Source organism: Nicotiana tabacum, chromosome 22 (genome assembly GCF_000715075.1).
Source record: "Nicotiana tabacum cultivar K326 chromosome 22, ASM71507v2, whole genome shotgun sequence".
Classification (NCBI taxonomy): domain Eukaryota; kingdom Viridiplantae; phylum Streptophyta; class Magnoliopsida; order Solanales; family Solanaceae; genus Nicotiana; species Nicotiana tabacum.
Window position 1 is genome coordinate 11,947,665 of NC_134101.1, and position 22,266 is coordinate 11,969,930.

Consider the following 22,266-nt stretch of genomic DNA (forward strand, 5'->3'; position numbering starts at 1 on the left):
GGTTTCCAGGAACATACTCATGTGCTAGCTTAATCATACTTATGCCGAACTTCTTGCTTTAAAGCAAGGACTGCAGCTTGTCCATGAAAGAAACTTGAAGCCGTTAGAGGTGGAAACAGACTCAGTGGAAGTAATACAACTTATTCGAAGTAATTATCCTACATATAACTCAATCGTTCACTTTTGCCGGTGGTTAATGCTTCAGCTAGAGATTCAGGACATCATTCATAGTTTTCGCGAAGCAAATTCAGTAGCCCATCTCTTCGCAACAGAAAGTACCAAGCTAGACTGTTTCAACACTCAAGTGAAACTTGCTACCGTCCCTCACTTTGTGGCTGCCAACTTTCTAGCGGATCAAAGAGGGTCCTCCTTTACTAGAACTATTTCAGAGAGTTCATGTAATAAATTAGCTAGTCTTGGGATCTGTGCTATAATTGGCACGTCTGTTTTTTCTGATAGCTCCTTTAAATCTACAAATCATGTACTTGATCCCAATGGACTTCCATGATAGAACATTGTAATGCTACTTAGTTTATATTAATAAAGTATCGTTGTTAACCAAAAAAAAAAAGCAAGAAGAGAGAAAGGGGTGACTATAGGTTTTCGTAAAGAAGTAACTTTTGGACTTCTAATAGTAGATAAATAGGATAAAAGCCAAAAAAATTATAAAAAAGATAAATGAGTTTTTTTGGGCAAACTGCCACGTTACCTTGCCAAGTATATATATAAAGAAGTAACTTTTGGACTTCTAATAGCAGATAAATAGGATAAAAGCCAAAACATTTATAAAAAAGATAAATGAGTTTTTGGGCAAATAGAGATGACACATCACCTTGCCAAGTCCCTCATAAATATATATATATATATATATATATATATATATATATATATATATATATATATATATATATATATATATATATATATATATAATAAATGCTCCACTATTCACTAATCTTATAGCCAATAGTTTTTCCTAAGGAATTTTCATCAACGATCTTTTACTTGATGTTGGTGCATTTTTCTTTATTGTGTAATTTTCTTCTTTGTAATAATTTTCACCACTTAGATCTTAAATTAGTCTTTTAGTGTTTCGGAGCCGAAAATAGTATATGCAATACGTGATTTACCCTTCATAGATTACTTTTTAAGTTTTTGTCAACGGTTGGACTTACATTGTCCGGTTGAAGATTAAATTAACGGCAAAGGGCCAAATATAACATTTTTGAAAATAAGCTAATTTTTTGAAAGTACTTTTGAAAAATAGCACTTCTCAAAATAAGCTAATTTTTCCAGCTTGGCCAAACGGGCTATAAATCTTCTCAGCCTGAAAATAAATAAAACGGTAAAGGGCCAAATATACCCTTTCTACTTTCGAAAATGGTCTAAGAATACATTTCGTTATACTATTGGGTTATCTATACCCTTATAGTCATACTTTGGGTTCAAATATACCCCTCATTTAAACGGAGGGACACGTGTCATCGTCCTGTTGGTCAATTCTAAATATCTTCTAATTAATTAAAAAGACCCATTACCCATACCCGAAAAATAATATTTTTTTTTGTAAAAATTGGAAAAAACTAAAAATATTTTTTTACTAAAAACTGAAAAAACGAAAATATTTTTTTTTTCCAGTTTTTACTAAAAAACTTCTTTAAAAAAACTGAAAAATATTTTCTGAAACAATATTTTTGTAAAAACTGAAAAGTAATTTTCTAAAGCAATTAAAAACTGGAAAAAACTGAAATATTTTTAACTAAAAACTGAAAAAAAAGAAGAAAATATTTGTTTTTTCAGCTTTTACAAAAACATTGCTTTAGAAAATTACTTTTTAGTTTTTTTTTCAGTTTTTACAAAAATATTGTTTTAGAAAATATTTTTCAGTTTTTTCTAAAGCAGTTTTTTAGTAAAAATTGAAAAAAAAATATTTTTGTTTTTTTCAATTTTTAGTAAAAATAATTTCAGTTTTCTCCAGTTTTTACAAAAAAAAAATTGCTTAAAAAAATTATTTTTCGGGTATGGGTAATTGGTCTTTTTAATTAATTAGAAGATATTTAGAATTGACCAACATGACGATAACACGTGTCCCTCCATTTAAATGAGGAGTATATTTGAACCCAAAGTATGACTGCAGGGGTATAGATAACCAAATAGTATAACGAGGGATATTTTTAGATCATTTTCGAAAGTAGAGAGGCATAATTGGCCCTTTGCCGTTAAATAAATTACTATGTCCAATACCACAGGAACCAAAATTGGAATAAAGTAATAACTCTAAAAACCGTTATTTCCCATTGTTAAAATTGGTAACTAAGTATACTAAATAATTTGTTATCGTGAATTTAATTTGACCGATTGTAGGGTATAAACATACTTTCTTTATAGCCTATTTGGCCAAGATTAAAAAATTAGCTAATTTTGTGAAGTGTTTTTGAAAAGTATTTTTGGTAAGAAACAGATGTTTGGCGCAAGTATTTTTCTCAAAAGTATTTTTTTTTAAAAATAATTTTAGTAAGAAGCTACTTTTTTGTACTTCTGTTTTTACTAAAAAAATATATTTTTTCTTTTCTAAAAGCTTGGCAAAAAAAAAAGTATTTTTTTTGAATTTTCTTTTCTCGACTATGGAGAAACTTGGTCAAAACAGGTTATGAGAATGTACATGAACTATACCTAGGTTTAAACAAACTAGGATTTCCCGACCCACACCTAGGTTTAAACAAACTAGGATTTCCCAACCTTATGGGAACGGATTTTTGACTATTCCTTATAAAAACGACCCTTTAGATTTCTCATTGTCAATAGTTAAACTAAATTTGGTCTCTCGAATATTTCATCAAAATCATGGGTAATTTGAGGGAGGAAGTTCCAGCAGTTCCATGGTTGATGCTCGCAGAGAAGGAGGGAAAAGAAGAAAGTCGTGAGTTTTTCGACTTGTCAAAGGATGTTACCTATAGCACGAGTTTTCCAGAATTAGTGGGAAAGCGGTGTTTGGGAGTGGGATTTCCAGGTTGGATTTTCACAGCTGATGAACAAAAAAAGATGAATCTGTTTCATCTTTTCTCACGTTCTGTAATTAACCTCCCAGATATGGACATGTTGGAGGGTTTTGATTATGAATGGGAACGTGGTTCTTGTAGGTATTATGTGGAAAAAGCAGTAATATCTTCGAATCCTCTTACAACATCGGACTATGTTTTGGCCCTTATTCAAGGATATCCTCGTTGTTTTGCTTTCTGGAGACCAGGACAGAAGTCCTTTACTAATGTGGAGACACCTAGACGTGCATATTCTGATATTACTTGGCATGGTGGGCAATTCTACGGTGTTGATTTTATGGGCAACATTATTATTTTCGACTTCAGAGGTTCCGAAGAATATCCAACTGTAGCAACAGTTGTCAAAGGGATACCTCCTAGCTTAACTAGGGGCACACAGTTATACATGGTACATTCGTTGGGCGAACTACTGGTGATCACTCGAGACGGGGCTTTTCTGGATGAAGATGGGAGTTATGGAGTTAAAGAGTTTCATGTGTACAAGATTGATGTGGATAGGAAGAGTTATGAAGAGGTTGCGGACTTGGGGAATAGGGCACTATTCCTTGGCTCTAGTGCTACTTTGGCTGTTGCACAAGCCTATAAAATAGAGGGATGCAAGGGGAATTGTATCTATTTCACAGATGATTGTTGGCAGAGCTATTTCAATATCGAACGAGGTGGTGGGAAGGACATGGGCATATATAACTTGCTTGATGGAACCATTGAGCCTCATTACACTGGTGAATCTTACCACAAATTCAGTCCACCACTATGGATCTTCAAGTGATTGCTCCTATTTTAGTTTTGAGTTGTGTTGTACGCTTAGGTTGCGCTGTTTTTGCCATCTACAAGTTCTTTAGTTTACTTTAGTCTTGCTTTGGATGAGTAGCTACTTCTTTGTTTTGATTTCTAGTTTCGTTGTTGGTACAGAATAAAAACCCTTTACTATTATTTTGTAAAGCATTTCTTTCTAGACACGTTCCAGAGTATGCTTTTCTGTGGACTAAAGCTTAATTTATTGAGTTACAACTATTGATCAATATAAACAGATGGAGTAAATAGTTTTGAGATGGCTTGTTCAAGAGGGCCTGGCTGGGTTCTGGACTGGAACACATCTTTTTTACTCTCAATAGAACAATTACAATATATAGCAGAGCTGGTTTTGTATAATTGTATATTACCAATATGTATGACGTTCAGTAACCTTGAGGAGTCAATCCAGAGCTTCACACTGGTTTAGAAGAAACATACAATTCTACAACTCAAAGTGATGGAACTTTATACATGTCGTATTTATCTTACTTCCAGCTTTTTTCATTTTACTTATATATGTGACAACTCCAGACTAGACTCAACAAGTTCTGCTAGGAATGCGATAAATATAGGTACGATGAAAATACCATCGTACTGACTTGTTCATCCTCTTGTTTAACTGGTGAAATTAGTGAATTCTTGTGTTAAGCGCCTAGAATATATTATTATACTTTCCCTGTTAAGTTATCCACAATTGTTGTCAAAATGTTTTTGGAAGGAAGTATTGTATTCTAATGGTTCTTCATCTTTTTTTGTTGTATATTTCATCGCTCGATATTGTTCATACCTTTTGGGACATACTGCTGATATATGTAACTTAAGGACTACTCCTGGATGCTATTGATGCATTCAGAGACCTTTTTGGTGATCCATATTATTGGCCAAAATAATAGGGCTGAAGCTCATATTTTGGATGCTCGAGTCATACTATGTGTTGTATCTGATTGCTCACCATTCTACACATGTAAGTTGGTTACTTAAAATTATTTCTGCAGTACTAATATCGAGGAAAATGTCCTAATTTCTTCTGTGTCACACATTTTCCTTTCTTTTTTGTGGTAGCACTAGGTGGGATTCTCTTGACTGTGAGATGTTTACATTCAACTCATTAACTTCCCTTTTTATGGTAATTCTTACAGATGGAAAAAGTTCAAGCACGTACCCAAGTATAGCAACTCGTTTACTTTTGCAGTCGAGGCTTCTACTCGATACTATTATCCTCTGAACTAGTATCTGGAGAATGATTTGCTTGCTAGAGCACGATCAAGAGCACCAAGAGCACTAGCCACAAAAGCAGCTGGACATGCATTAATGGCCAAACGCAGGGCCAGGACTGGAGATTACGGAAACCACCTCGTTCAACCCCTCTAGAATGATTTTTATATTGCGACCTCCATCTATCATTTGTGAAGAAACTAAACGTACATCACAAGCCAACTTCCGAATGTAGGACCATGCCCTGAAGCTGAGCTTCACAAGTAAAAGAGTGTTTGCAGATGTCCCATTGAGGAACGTGGAGGCATCCACGGGGGGTTACAATGAACAGATCGCTCCGGGGTCAAATGGGAAATGAGTCAAAATACATTGATCATTGGAGGTGGAATCAACATCACGCTCTATTATCCTAATGATCTCCTTGAAATCATCCACAACCATGGCTGAACTATATGTTGAAGAGCCAAGAAATGTGATAAACAAACTAGAACCAGGATCAAATAAAAAGTCTAATCCGAACTGATCAGGTGAAAGTTGATGCAAGGATAACATAAGTTTAGCATGATCGAGTTCACTTAAGTAAGCAAATATACCTCTCGTGACTGCAAGCTGAAAACATACAAGGCAGTGCTAGCAACATTTCGTCAGTCTTGACAAGGTAACTGGATCACACTTAACTGTGGAAACTGTGGGAAACATTTCGTCGAACGCCTGGGTTTCAGGCTTTACTAAATCATATTTCACCGAATCTTCAACTATCATGTCGATTTCCTTATCGGATATTTCAGCAAACACGTCGCAGGCATAGATTTCCGAATATTTCTCCTCCTAATTTTTAGTTTCCACTTAGGTACTCAAAGTCCCAATGCAACCTAATGAAACAACTAAGGTAGGTGGCACAACTTGATATGAAAACTTGAGGAACTAATTAGAGAATCAGCTCGAGAAAGCTGGTAATTCAGCCCAGGGAAAATGATGACATACAAGAAAATTGAAATGCATTCATCTATGCATAACATGTACTAAGTGTACTCATTCATTAGAAACAGACGATGCAGAGTCTCATGTATTTATTGGCGTCTTAAACTTGTCTAAGAAGATACTATACGTTGGTGTATTTACAGATGGCTCAAACTTGTGTAGGTAGCGACTGTACAACTGATATCCATTCTTTACAGTAGAGAAAGGTAACTCACATGCTACTAACTAAAGCTGTCAATGCAAGCTGCGAAGCATAAACGCTGCTAACTCATTCCTTATAAGAAACTTCTCAGATACCTGCTAGCTTGAAGAATTTACAGATCCTTAAATGGCCTTCACAGCACCAAACCTTCCACTTGTCAAGAGTGTTATTCTCTGTTGAGAAAAATTACAACATAATTTCAGTGAAATGCATCAAAAGTGAAAACAACAACTTTCCACGTCTCACCTTATAATAAAGGGAAGAGGCCTTGCATTTAGAACTAGATTCTGTTAAACTGGAAAAGAGAACTCTAACGCGCACTATATGCATACATCACCAAATATATTCCAGATTGTAACCAACTGACCTGTACGATCCAGAAAATTCTGTATAGGCGCTTCTGAAATCTGAACAATGAGATTGTCGTAAACTATGCCAGAGCAGTAAGCCTCAGTGTTTTTGTGCAGATAAACTTGAATGATCCTTATCATCCAGTAACTTTCTAGATCCTTTTCGTCTTGCAACCACAACTTCAAAATTTAAGGCAACAGGAAAGCAAAAATGTTATAGCACGTTTGTAACATAATTACACATTGAAAGCTTAAAAGCTAAAACAGATCCACGCACATAGTAGTAAGAAAATGAACATGTTGATAACATTCAAATAATATCCAAATTACAAGGACAAAGAACATGTAGAACTTACAACTTCAGCGGAACTATGATCTTCCATGTGTGAAAACTTTCCAGAATCGAAGCATGAAGAAATTGTTGACGTATAGAATGATGATAGAATTGAATGTATGATCGTTTTCTCAGTTAACTTGCTTGCAGCCAGAGTATATGTGGTGAGAACTAAAGTGAAACTTCTCTGCAGAACCTCAGAGTAAGCGACAAAAAATTATCAGAACATCTCTGTTTGAGAACTTGCAAAATGAATACTGTACATTGCTAATATTCAAATTTTCAGGATGAAGGACATCTAGAACTTACGATTTCAGCAAAATTGTATTCTTCCAAGTGTAAAATCTTTCCGAAATTGAAGTGCAAAGAGAATTTTGATCCGTAGAATGAAGATGGAACTGACTCTAATATCAACGAGAAGTTGCTTACGGACGGAGTCGTGAAAATCTCGTAGTAGGCATCAAAAGGATTTTCATGTGTGAATTTCATATCAACATCAGCAGAAAACGCTCCGATTTCACGGTATTCTATTTTATTTACAGATATTTTTCGGAAAAATGAGTTCAGTAAACTGAGATCTCTTTCTCTGATCAATTTCCGATCAAAATCGGCAGCAAATGCTCCAGTCTCACTGCATTTTTTTGTGATTACAGATATCTTTCGGCCTTATCTTCATTCTCAACTTATCTTCATTCTCAACTCTAACTATTCGCTTAAAAAAAAAAGTACTCTACGTCGCTAAAATCTAACTACAGTAGTTACACTAATCTAATTATCCTTCTTATAATGATCTTCTTCTTTTTTATGTTTTTCGAGTTCCTTTGCAAATCTAAACTTAGTTCCACATACCTTGCATTCACAAGTATCCTTTTTGTGCAGAGACTTATTATGAGCTTTAAAACCACTTTGTTTTTCCAAATTGCATTTGCAATTGTAACAAAATGTATTGGCGGGAGATTTTTTTGGAACTTTTTTGGGAGTTTTTTTGTGTTTGCCCATTGAATTGGTGACTTGTGATTGATTCAAAATCAATTATGTACTATTTATAAGTGATGAAATTAGTACCGACTGTGTAATGAAGCTTGTTGGAGAAGGAATCTGAGTTTACATGTCTATTGAATCGTATGCTGCCATCCTATTTTTATTTTTAATTTTTGTAAAAAGAAGGAACAAAAATGTAAACATTTTCATAGTAATTTGGAGTATAAATCGGATCAATTAAAATGTCATTACAATTTAGAAGTAATTTTTTATACAAACATTAATTTTTACCATTAAAAGATAGAAAGCAATTTTCTATAATAAGTCAAAATACACTAATACAACAATAGAAATAAGGCATTCGTCCTAAACAAATTGGGATCAGCTATATGCCTAATACACATATTACTCTATTCAAATCCATCTCACGCCAATACTATATCAGGGGCGGCTCAACAAAGTTGATGGCCTAAAGCCAAATTGTATTAAGAGGCCTATTTCACAAAATTCATGTAACAGTGAGACACAAAAGATCTTCTGTTCTAATCAATGAGTCAATTAAATATGAGAAAATAGCTAAATTAAAGAAACAAAGTTTGAAATTGGAAAGAGAAATCTCAAAGTCATGTGAAAGAAAGGAGGAAAAATTAAAACAGAAGAGGAAAATAAATATACTACTAACAATACGAGATTTATCGCTCTTTACTCACTCATATGTGCATTCTTAACCAAATAAATAAATATTAAAATATGGACTCTTAAGAGTAATCACATAAGATATATAATACATAATAATATAATATAATATTTTTGGGGCCCAAGGCAATGGCTTGATCAGCCTTACCCTCCGGCCGGCCCTTAACTATACAAGTACAAATAGAAAGATAGTCTTTAGTTATGATATAAGAAAATGAATATGTATCAGTCAAAATGTACAAAAATAATTTATACTTTCAATGTATCTTTATTTACTCCTACTTAGATATAGATATTAATTTTTTAAGCACAGTTGGTCACCTAGACAAAACTGAATCTACATAAACGTCTGGCCTTCGAACCACACAATCTGCATATTCACTTTGGTTAATATTCTTAATGCTTTTTAAAAGAAAAAAAATGTTAGCCAGCATTAAAAATATTGAAAATATTATTAACGCTTTTGTATAGGGTCAAAACCGATTTCGACCTTCGTATGATTAGTAAAGATTGGAACATAATGGACCGAAGGTCATCTTCATAATATCGAGATGAGAACTGAATCCAGGTTACCAAGCTCAAATTTCTGGGACCGATCAAATACCGAGCTCGAAATCATTACCGAGCTCGAGTCCAAATCGAACTATGAAGTGAAGCGGTGTCATCGAGCTTAAGAGCCAGAGACCGATCAATATCAAGCCCAATTCGATACCGAGCCCCGAGTCAATATCGAGCTCGAGTTAATATCGAGCTCGAGTTAATATCGAGCTCTAAATCTGAAAATCGACCAATACCAAATCCGACCAAGATCGAGCCAAGAGACAAGAGCCGTTACAGCCGCACTAAGGAATAGAATCTCGGTGGGAATTAGGGAAAAGCTAATCTATCATGGGATCCCCACTATGTATTTTTAATTATATCTAAAGTAGGATTCCTCCACTATAAGAGGGATAACTACTATTTCTGTAGAGGGATCCAACATTAAGGCATCGATACACTCTCATATTATTGATATTCACAGAGAAAAATATACTAATACTCATATAGAGATTATCCTTTTTTGGGTTTTATATATTGATTCGTCTTGCTTGTTCATAAACCGTTTTCCACTCAGTTTGGTTTGTATTTCATTCTTTATACAGTCAATACTCAATATATTTCTACTTACTTTCCGATTTGTGCCAAGTTATACCACGTATCCTTAGAATTACGTATAAATTCAACTCTATCCGTTTTTCGGGTAAACAGTTTGGCGCCCACCGTGGGGCTAAGGATAACAATGGTTATTTGGTACTAATCTCTGCAAAACACACCATTTTACACTTGCTCTTGGAAGTATCTTTGATTTCAGGTTGAAAACGATGAATTCTCAATTAATAGCCCTACATATCGACAACGAAGCTGGCCTTCAAGATGAGAACAACAACTTAACCCCCGGGGTTGGAAGACCTCTCATCGATCCCGTTGGAGCTTGGGTCAAAGAACTAATAAATGTCAATTCACATGCGGCAATCGAGGCAAACCAATGCTCCGACCCTGAAAATAGCATTAATGGTGGAACTCGATCTGCAGCTCGAAATACCCAAAACCCTGAAGAAAACGGAATCAGCTTGTGTATGATTTTCGAAATGTTGCAAGCTCAACAAGTAGCAATATCCCAATTATAGAGCCAAACCCAGGCACCGACCAGACTCGAGCCCAGTCCACCCCGAGAAATCACCCACAAAATGGGGCCAGCTGTAGTAAGGTCGAATGAGCAAGAATGGGGGACTAATCCCGAAATTGTTAAGATGTTTGAAGAACTGACAAAACGAATAGAGTCGGGAGAAAGAAGGATTGAAGCAAATGAAAAAAAGGTGGAAACATATAACTTTAGGGTTGATCAGATCCCGGGGGCACCACCGATATTGAAAGGCTTGGATTCCAAAAAATTCGTACAAAAACCTTTCCCCCTGAACACAGCTCCGAAACCTATCCCCAAGAAGTTTCGCATGCCCGAAATTCCTAAATATAATGGAATGGATGACCCCAACGAACATGTCACCTCTTACACATGTTCCATTAAAGGGAACGATCTAGAGGACAATGAGATCGAATCTGTATTATTGAAAAAATTCGGTGAAACCCTGTCAAAGGGAGCAATGATATGGTATCATAATTTACCGTCTAACTCTATCGATTCTTTTGCTATGCTTGCAAATTCTTTCGTAAAAGCACATGCTGGGGCCATAAATATCGAGACCAGGAAGTCAGACCTATTCAAGGTAAGACAAAAGGATACGAGATACTAAGAGAATTCGTATCTCGTTTCCAAATGGAATGAATGGATCTACCACCAGTCACAGACGATTGGGCTGTTCAAGCTTTCACTCAAGGCCTAAACGAACGAAGCTCGACGGCTTCACGACGGTTGAAGCAGAACCTGATTGGGTACCTAGTTTTTACCTGGGTCGACACAATCGGTATCAATCGAAGATCAGAGTTGAAGACGACCAGTTGAGTTCTGGGTCCGTTATTAAAATGGATACCAACCGAGAACAAAGGCCGATCAGGGACCGATACCGGCCGTATAGTCGAAATCCTACAAGCTCGGTGTGATAAACGACAATCAACTACCAAGCAATTGGAACGTGTCACACCTAAAACGATACTACTGCTAAGGTACGACCCTCCCCTGTTCAATTATATTTCGAAACTAACCCTTGCAGGTGTTCGACAAGAGACATGTATGGATTATTCAACTCGAAGATTTTAGGCCAGAAAGCACACGTTACACTCTTTTTCCTTAGACCGGTTTTTGTCCCAAATGGGTTTTTCGACAAGGGTTTTTAATGAGGCAACCATTGATCGTGCTAACTTGAAACAATTTAACAGTATCCGAGGCCTCCTCAACCTCGAATACTGGGGGGAATTGTCATCGAATATATCAACGATGATTATCAAGTTCGGTGCAAGGAAGTTACTTCATCACTTCATGGCAACAGGGTCTCGACGGGAAAAAATATAAGGGCCAAATGGTCAAACAAGCCATGCCCATGTAGTTGGCCCGAGCCCTGGCACAAAACATGAACACGTGTATAATGACTTATAAAGAAAAATTTCTTCTTTACCGATATCTTATATCCCATAAAAATTCCTCTATTTCGTGATCTATTATGCAAACAGGCTTAAGGGCCGACCATTACCCCATAAATCGGAGACTGCCAACCAAAAAATCAACGAGATCGAGCACCACAAAGCCTAAGAGCTACCTTATTTCGAGTTCGAGCAAATCCTCACTCGACCACTAAACCTAAGGGCTATTCTTATTTAGAGTTCTAGAAATCATTCTTATTCAACTACGGTGCCCAAGGGCTACCTTATTTCGTGTTCGTGCAAACACTCACTCGACTATTTAAGCCTACGGGCTACATTATTTCGAGTTTGAGCAAGCACTCACTCGACCAAAAAGCCTACGGGCTATCTTATTTCAAGTTCGAGCAAACACTCACTCGACTATTAAGCCTAAGGGCTACTCTTGCTTCGAGTTATAGCAAACTCTCACTCGACCATAAGGTCTAAGGGCTGCATTACTTTGAGTTCGAGCAAAAACGCTCACTCAACCATAAGCCTAAGGGATACTCTTACTTCGAGTTCGAGCAAACGCTCACTCGATCGTAAAGCCTAAGGGCTACTCTCACTTCAAGTTCGAACTAACACTCACTCGACTGCTAAGCCTAAGGGCTACTCTTACTTCAAGTTCGAGCAAACATTCACTCGACCGTAAAGCCTAAGGGCTACTCTCACTTCAAGTTCGAGCAATCACTCACTCGACCATAAAGCCTAAGGGCCACTCTTACTTCGAGTTCGAGCAAACACTCACTCAACTTTTTAAGCCTAAGAGCTACTCTTACATCGAGCTCGAGCAAACACTCACTCGGTTATAAAAACTACAAGGTTCGACTTCAATCAAATTGCCTAAAGCCTCGAACTTATGAAAACTTTCATAAGGCATGAATGAAACAAAATCTTCACAAGGGAGTGAATAAGACAAAGACAAGTCGGGAAAGGAAAAAGATCTTTATATATATATATATATATATATATATATATATATATATATATATATATATATAAAAGAGTATTTACAAGGTTCGATCAGGACCCTATACAAAAAGATCAAAATAGAAAAAACCCTAAGTTTCCTGATTATCTCCAGGGGCAGTCTCTTCTCCATCGGGCTCCTCCCCACTCTCAGACCCACTCTTGCTCTCATCATCATTATCATCATTATCGGAAGCCAGGGCTCCAGCATCGACTTCAAGTTCTTTAGCCTTTATTATCTCTTTGGTAAGATAAAAACCTCGAGCATGGATGTCCTCGAGGGTTTTCCTCTGAGATTGGCATTTGGTGAGTTCAAAAACCCTATATGCTCGAGTTTGAGCGGTCTCGACTGCCTCTCTTGCTTGAACTTGGGTAGCTTTGGCATTGGCCCGATAGACAGCCACGATTGCATCCGCCTCGACCTTTGCTTATTTGGCCTTGGAAAATTCAGAAGCCACCCGAGCTTCAAGATCCTCTATTTTTATTGCTTGAGCCGAGCTCTTCTCCTTCATGCCTTGAAATTGACTTTCGACCGATGATAATTGAGCTCGAGCGGTCTCTTTCTCTGCAGCAAGACGGTCCATACCTTCTTTCCATCCCAAGGACTCCGCCTTTATCGTGTCGACCTCCTTACGAAAGTTCTCGATCCTCTCGATCTTCTACTGCAGATGTGAGATTGAAATGTTAGCCACCGTTCCCAAGTCAAGCCTGTGAGCTTTTAAAATTTTCATTACCTGCTCGATCAGGTCTGTCTGATCTTGGTGGGCCTTGGCCAACTCGGCTCGAAGATCTTTGATCTCTTCCTCTCTCTTCCCACTAAGAAGTTTGAGGTCATTTCTCTCCTCTGAAAGCCCTTGGAAGTCAGCCTCACGTTGGCTCAATTCTGCCCGAGACTTGGAAAACTCCTCTTGATGAAGAGCTAAAGCCTATACGAAAAAGAGAAAAAGTTAGGCAGAAAATGGAAAAATATGACATCAACAAAGGGAATCGAGACTTACCCGATTTAGGGTTCGTTGAACCTCGAAGAAAAGACCCGACGCATCACTCGGGCAGGCAACATCCTCGATACCAGTAAACAAATTACGAAAGGGGTCCTCTCCCTTATGGGCCCCGTCTACCTCGAGGGTCCCTAAAGCTCGGGCTTTCCGAATTGCCCCTTCGAAAAAAGCAGGGAGAGTAGGCGAGTCTCCGATTACTATTGCCCCAAGCGAGTCACTTGGGGCATTCTCCTCAGTTCGAAGAGCTTCAGGGCCGGCCCCTTCAGATATACTGACCGTTTGTTAACTTCGGTGGGAGGCATCCTCGATCTCTAATAACTCTGGGACTTTGTCCGAGTCCTTCTACGATATCCCCTCAGTTCGAGATGGAGCTCATCAACCGCCATCGACCCAACTGCCTTTGAGGCATCGATGGTTTTCTTCACTGGGGCCACCAGTATGGACCCGTCATTTTCTTCTTCTTCTTCTTCGTCTTCATCCCTTAGACGCCGAATTGATTCTTTGGTCAAAGGGATAGTATTCTTCCTCGGCTTACGAGCCGTCCTTGTCTTAAGTTTTGGATCTTCGGAAGTAGAGGCCCTTTTTATCTTGTTGTCCTTCGCCGGTTTTAGAACCGGGGCCGAAGTCTCTTCCTTGCCAGACGAGGGCCTCATGACCGCATCTTTGCCCAGGCCTACACACAAGAAAATTGGCTAAGTATAAAAAAGACATTTTGTTCGAATCATCAAAGACATGGGAAAGAGGCTTACTATGAGTTTTAGCCTCCCATAGGCCCTTTGATAAGTCGCGCCATGAGTGCTCGTCATATGTGGAGGTCGAAGCCAGGTCCCATACCCAGCTCTCAATGTTAGGAATAGCACTGGGCATCCAAGCAACCGTTGCGTCATAGAAAAGGATCTCGGTGAGAAAGAGACGAAGGAGAAAAACAATAGGAGTTAACAGTAGAATTATACTTACGCTTCATGTTCCATTCCTCGGGAAATGGAATCTTCTCGGTCGGAATTAGGTCGGAGGTTTTCACTCGAACGAACCTGCCCATCCAACCTCGGTCCTTGTCCTTGTCTATGCTTGAGAACAACACTTTGTTAGCCCGGCGTTGGAGTTTTATTAACCCACCTCGATAAAGGTGGGGGCTGTATAATCTAATGAGGTGGTCGAGGGTGAAAGGCATCCCCTCGACTTTTTTCACAAAGAAGTGGATCAGAATAATGATCCGCCAAAAAGAAGGATGGATTTAGTCTTGGGTTATTTGGTATTAGCGGCAAAAATCGATGACAACTGGGTCGAGTGGGCCTAACGTGAAAGGGTAAGTATAAACACTTAAAAACCCTTTCACATGAGTAGTAATATCTTCTTCGGGAGCCGGGATTATCACTTCTTTGTTCTCCCAGTTGAAATCTTTCCTTAACTGTTTAAGATGTCCCTCGGTTATCGAGCACATATACCTCGATACTAGCTTGCATCGATCGGGAACCGGCGAGGCTTTGTCGATCTTAAAAACAAAGGTAAGAACACACTCCCCGGGAACACACTCCTCAGATCGTGGCTCTACCGGTGTTTTATCACCGGCGGGCCGCGAAGAAGAAGTTTTTTCTTTTTGAGGAACGATTTTTGACGTTTTCGCCATTTGGATTTGAAGATTTGGAAATTGGAGATGCAAAAGTAAAAAATGGTAAAAGAGGAGCTATTTATAGGGTTGGCAATGGCGGTTCAATATTAGCAATGGCCGACCATCGTCTTACACACATTTAATGCCTTGGTAACTGAACCGACGGGACATCTATCACGTACTCATGGTCGGGCTCGATGCAAATGTCAGTGTATATCTAGTCATACCATTGGAAAATCACATAGTTTCTCGTCACATTCTTCCCGAGAAACGAGGGGACTATCTGTATACGATCAAAACCGATTTCGACCTTCGTATAATTAGTCAAGATTGGAACATAATGGACCGAAGGTCATCTTCATAATATCGAGATGAGATTTAAATCTAGGTTACCAAGCTTAAATTTCTGGGACCAATCAAATACCGAGCTCGAAGTCATTACCGAGCTCAAGTCCAAATCGAACTATGAATTGAAGCGGTGTCATCGAGCTTAAGAGCCAGAGACCGACCAATATCAATCCCGATTCGATACCGAGCCCCGAGTCAATATCGAGCTCGAGTCAATATCGAGCTCGAGTTAATATCGAGCTCGAGTTAATATCGAGCTCTAAATCTGAAAATCGACCAATACCAAATCCGACCAAGATCGAGCCAAGAGACAAGAGCCGTTACAGACGCACTAAGGGAGAGAATCTCGGCGAGAATTAGGAAAAAATTAATCTATCATGGGATCCCCACTATGTATTTTAAATTATATCTAAAGTAGGATTCCTCCCACTATAAGAGGGATAGCTACTATTTCTGTAGGGGGATCCAACATTAAGGCATCGATACACTCTCATATTATTGATATTCACAAAAAAAAACATATTGATACTCATATAGAGATTATCCTTTTTGGGTTTTGTATATTGATTCGTTTTGCTTGTTCATAAATCGTTTTTCACTCAGTTTGGTTTGCATTTCATTCTTTATACAGTTAATACTCAATATATTTCTACTTACTTTCCGATTTGTGCTAAGTTATACCACATATCCTTAGAACTACGTATAAATTCAACTCTATCCATTTTTCGGGTAAACAACTTTCTTACGCAGAAAAAATAGGGGCACGTGGTAAGTTAAGATATCAAATTTTATAGTCCCAATACATAGACAACCCATTAAACTTGGCCCAATTTTTTATTTTGGCACTCTAACTCAGTCTTGTTCCATTTGGTCTTCCAACCCCATTTCTTATATTTCACTTTGGCACAAAAGATGACTAGATTCAGCGTATGAGTTGTCTCACCCTTGTAGGCGCGTGAGGGAGATTTTTTTGGGCAAATTTACTTCTTAAACGGTAATAACAGCCCATTGAACATGGTTCCATTTTTTATTTTGGCACTCTATCTTAACCTTGTTCCATTTTGGCCCTCCATCTCTATTCCTTATGTTTCATTTTAACACGAAAGATGACTAATCACATAGTATGAATTGGCTCACATGGTAGGCGCGTGAGGTAGATTGTTTATGGTAAAAATTCCTTATCCAACAGTAATAAAATAATTGTTGGCCCCATTTTTAATCCCCTAACTTCCTTCCCTCATATTTCATCTTCATTATTTCCTTCCCCATTTACTATTTATATGAAAACTGACCGATTTCAGTCGGTTTCTTAAAAAATAAATTTTGCAGGACACTAAAAGAGTTTCTTGCATTTTTGCGCAAAAAAAACGACCGAAGTTGGTCGGTTTCGTAAAAAAAAAAAAACAATTAAAAAAAAATATTTTGAAATTTTTTTTTATATTTTGTGAAACGTGTGTGCATGCATATCCTGAAATACCCACAAATTTCATAAACTTCTGAACCGCTAAACTTTTGAAACCGCGAACTTTCGAACCCGTAATGGAAAACGTTTGAGATAGAGTGCCAAAATGAAACATAAGAAATAGAGTTGGAGGGCCAAAATAGATCAAGGTTGAGATAAAGTGCCAAAATGAAAAATGGAGCCAAGTTCAATGGGTTTTCTATGTATTTGGCCAATTTTATATCATGATATAAGTTAGTTTCTTTTTCTTATAATTGTTTATTCTATTTCAAAATTGATAAGCCTAATTTTAGACCCCAAAAAAAAAAATACTGTATGCCAATAGATTTTGGGTGTTGTATATGCATGTCATTCCCATTTTTCTTTTATTTTTGCAAGTTTTCTCAGTGAAAGTTTTGGGCGCATTTTGCTCTTAAGGCCATGAAACATTTGCCATGATACTCTTACAACATGCTGATATTTAGAGTTTTTTTTACATTGTAGGTCACTAATAAAAAGTATTTGTAATAATATTACATTTATCTATGTACATACACAAATACACATACACATATTTATCTATGTACATTTATCTATTTATCCAATGCATTACTAACTGAAGAAGATTATTAGCTTCTCTCTATATTTTTTTCTTCTTGTACAAAGTGCAGAATTGGTAATTAGGGAAAGGATGGAGAATAAGAATAAGACATACATTTGATTTTTCTTGTTTTATTATCAAATTAAATGATTGAAACGGAGGCAAAGGAAGTATCTTTCACTTTGATGCATTATAGTTTTGGGCAACTGCCATACTTCCCATGTAAATAAGCAACTAGAAATGAGAAGCATTGATCAATGTCCAATGATTACAAGAATAGTGGACCAACATCTAACTATCAGACTTTTGATCATTTGTTATCCTCTTTAAATTTTAGTGGGCGTTTGGACATATGAATTGTAGAATTCCAAAATAGGGGAAAATATTTTCAATTAAAAATAATATTTAAAATTTAGAGTTGTGTTTGGACATGAATATAATTTTGAGTTATTTTTGAAGTTTTGTGAGTGAAGTTTTTGAAAAAAAGCTTTTTGGAGTTTTTTAAATTTTCAAAAATTTCTGAAATGCATCTTCAAGTAAAAACTGAAAATTTTATGGACAAACGTTGATTTCGGAAAAAAGTAAAAAACTTTTGGAAAAAAAAAATTCTTATGTCCAAACGAGCTCTTATACACTCACACTATAAAATATTTATACAATCATATCACTTAGCATTAACAAATTGTTTGGTTGATTGTTACATATTTATATTGTACCATATTGTTACTTCAAGTAAAATATTTATTTTGATTGTGTAACGATCCGGTCAGTCGTTTTGAGAGTTGTAGCCCCATTCCCCAATTTACTGCTTATTTTGTACTTTATAACTATTATGTGACTTGTCGGGGTAGTCGGGTCGGGTCCGGGGAGATTTCGGAATGAATTGGGACATTTAGTCTCAAGGTTGAAAGCTTAGGTTGAAAAGGTTGACCGAATGTTGACTTATATGAAACGACCCCAGAATAGAATTTTGATGATTCCAATAGCTCAGTATAGTGATTTTGGCCTTAGGAGCGTGTCCGAAAAATTATTTGGAGGTCCGTAGTTAAATTAGGTTTGAAATGGCTAAAATAGAAATTTGAGTTTGGAAGTTTGACCGGGGAGTTGAATTTTTGATATCGAGGTCGGAATCCAATTCTGAAAATTTAAATAGGCCCGTTATATCATTTATGACTTGTATGCAAAATTTGAGGTCAATCAGACTTGATTTGAAAGGTTTCAGCATCTAATGTAGAAGTTGAAAATTCTTAAGTTTCATTAGGCTTGAATTGGGTTATGATTTGCGTTTTTAGCATTATTTGATGCGATTTGAGGCTTCGATTAAGTTCGTATGATGTTTTAGGACTTGTTGGTGTATTTGGTTGAGGTACCGGAGGCCTCAGGTAAGTTTTGGATTGTTAACAAACCAATATTGGACTTAGTGTTTTGCTGAAGTTTTTCTGGTGCACTGTCTGGTTTCCTTCTTCACAATCGCATGAGAAGGTCCGCGGTCGCGTAGGCTTAATTGGGCAGAAGAGATTTTTGTGCTATACGATCTCATAGGGATGTCCACGATCGTGAAGCAGTTGGTCAGCAGTGCTACGCGAACGTGTGGATTAAGTCGTGTTCGCATAGAATAAAGAAGGGAGGTGGAATGTTTCACGCGTTGTGCTACGCGATCACGTGTGGTTGTCCGCGATCACGTAGGGTTGAGGAAGTTGTGCTTCGCGATCACGTGATGGAGTTCGCGATCGTGTAGGGTAAATTTTGGTCTGTGAAAAATTGTGATTCGCGATCATGAGACTTGGTCCACGATCGCATAAAAGAAATGACTGGGCAGAACCTTTAAGTTCTGAAAATGGGACTTCGTCCCATTTTTTATTTTGACAAATTGTAGCTCGGGAAGAGGCAAGTTTTGGGATATTTTCAAGAAAATCAACGGGGTAAGTGTTCTTAACTCAATATTGGTCAAATTACCCGAATCCATGGTTGTTTTAACATTTAATTGGTGATTTAAGTTGGAAGATTTAGAAAACCCTCTTGGTTTAATTTGACGATTTGAGGGTCGAGTTGATGTCGGATTTTAGTAAAAATAGTATGGTTGGACTCGTGGTTGAATGGACGCTCGTATTTTGTAACTTTTGTCGGGTTCTGAGATGTGGGGCCCATGAGCGATTTTTGGGTTAAATTTTTAATTTTGTTAGAAAATTTGTGTTTTCATTTGGAATTTATTCCTATAATTTGTATTGACTGAATCAAATTAATTATGACTAGATTCGAGCCGATCGGAGTCGGACAATCAAGGGAAATGCATTCTTATTGACTGATTGAGCGTGGTTCGAGATAAATAACTTGTCTAACCTTATGTGGGGGAAATTCCTCTTAGGATTGGTATTGATATGAAAATATTAATATGTTAAAAGTCGTGTACACGAGGTGACGAGTATGTACACGGGCTAAATGTGGAAGATTGTGTCTTTAAATTGGGTAGATAACTGTTGCATATTAATTAAATTATTTTATTCTGTTATATTCATCATCATTAATATATTTTTGTATTTTAGATTTGCCTGACCTGTTCCTGCTAAGTGTTTTACCTGTTTAGTTAAAACTCTATTTCTTTTGTTCTGTGCATTATTTGAAGGTTGGATTTCTTAATTTAAATATTATTAAAATGAAGTATTTTACATTTAAAATTTTGATATTAATGCAAGGTGTTAAATTTGTGAAATATTATTTTTGTTGAGTTATTGATTCCTGAATATTTTGTTAGATTTTTTACTCATTGTGATTAAGCCGTGAGCTCCTTATTGTGGAAAATATTGTTGCTGTTGATTTATTTTGGCAAGTTGAAATATTTGGGCACTTGAGGTGCAAATTATGATATATTGTGATATTGATATGCATGCGGTGGTATAAGCTCAGGGTGTTGAAACGCATACAGTGAGATAAGGGTGGCATGATACGTGTGGCTAGTAGGGGAACTACTAGAAGTCATGCGGTGTGATAAGGGTGGCTAAAATATGGGATGCTATTTTGGGAAAAATATTTTCTTTAAAATTAAATATGAAGTCTCCCGCGATGATATAAGGAAATGAGATATTGTGAATTTATTTATGATTTGAGACTACGAGGCGGTATCTCGGGAGTGCCCTTGTTGATATTTCTTTATGGCTGCATTTGCCTTTGGCTATTTTGGTAATTTCTTTAAAGTTGTAAATTTCTATTTTCTTTCTACGAGATATTATTTGTCCCTTTTCTGTGAAGTTAATTTGTGACATACTACTTACTTGATTCATTCCTGTAACGACCCGACCGATCGTTTTGAGTATTATAGCCCTGTTCCCCTATTTACTGCTCAATTTATGCTTTACAGTTGTTATGTGACTTGCCGAGGTGATTAGTTCGGGTCTGGTGAGGTGTTGGAATGTAACGACCCGACTTGTCGTTTTAAGAATTTAAGCCCCGTCTGGCGGTATAAGGCCCTGAACAACTTCTTATTATGTGTATTAACTTGCGTGCGTGGTTGAATTCAGTTACTGGATGATTCGGAGTGATTTGGGACACTTGATCACCAAAATGGAAGCTTAAGTCTTAGGATTTTTACCGTAGTCGAAACTGTGTGAAGACGACTCCATAAAGGAATTTTGATGATGTCAATGGCTCCGTATGGTGATTATGGACTTAGGAGCGTATCCGGAAAATTATTTGGAGGTTTGTAGAGGAATTTGGCTTGAAATGGCGAAAGATGAATTTTTGAAAAGTTTGATCGGGGGGTTGAATTTTTGATATCGGGGCCGGAATTCGATTATGAAAATTGGAATAGCTTCGTTATGTCAATTATGACTTGTGTGCAAAATTTGAATTCATTCCAGATTGATTTGATGTGTTTCGCCACAAGATATAGAATTTGAAATTTCAAAGTTCATTAGGCTTGCATTGGGGTATGATTCGTGGCTTTGATGTTGTTTGATGTGATTTGAGGCCTCGATCGGGTTTGTGTTATGCATTGGGATTGGTTGGTACGATTGGATGGGGTCCCGGGGGCCTCGGGTTTGATTCGGGGTAGTTTCGGACCACGTTTGGGTGTTTTGATGCTGCTGGTTGCTGGTTCTGGTATTGTACTTCGCGTTCGCGAGGAGCCTCTGCATATTTACTTTGGGACTACGGAACGGTATTCCCGGAGATCCCCCTGCCTTGTATATTTACTTTGGGACTACGGAACAGTATTCTGGGAGATCCCCCTGCCTTGCATATTTACTTTGGGACTACGAAACGGTATTCCAGGAGATCCCCCTGCCCTGCATATTTACTTTGGGACTATAGAACGGTATTCCAGGAGATCCCCCTGCCTTGCATATTTACTTTGGGACTACGAAACGGTATTCCGGGAGATCCCCTTGCCCTGCATATTTACTTTGGGACTACGGAACGGTATTCCGAGAGATCCTCCTGTCTTGCATATTTACTTTTGGGACTACGAGGCGGTACCTAGGGAGATCCCCCCTGTCTTGCATATTTACTTTTGGGACTATGAGGCGGTACCTCGGGAGTGCCCTTTGTTGATATTTTTCTATGGATGCACTTGCCTTTG

The 22,266-nt window shown here is 37.5% G+C and overlaps 1 protein-coding gene across 1 annotated transcript; it reads left to right on the forward strand.

The window, feature by feature from the left end:
• The first annotated feature begins 2,687 nt into the window (after positions 1–2,687).
• On the forward strand, positions 2,688–4,196 carry LOC107791173 (F-box protein SKIP23). The gene has a single exon (XM_016613186.2). It carries the CDS (start codon positions 2,845–2,847, stop codon positions 3,826–3,828), a length of 984 nt encoding a protein of 327 aa, XP_016468672.2. The 5' UTR covers positions 2,688–2,844; the 3' UTR covers positions 3,829–4,196.
• The last annotated feature ends 18,070 nt before the right edge of the window (positions 4,197–22,266 follow it).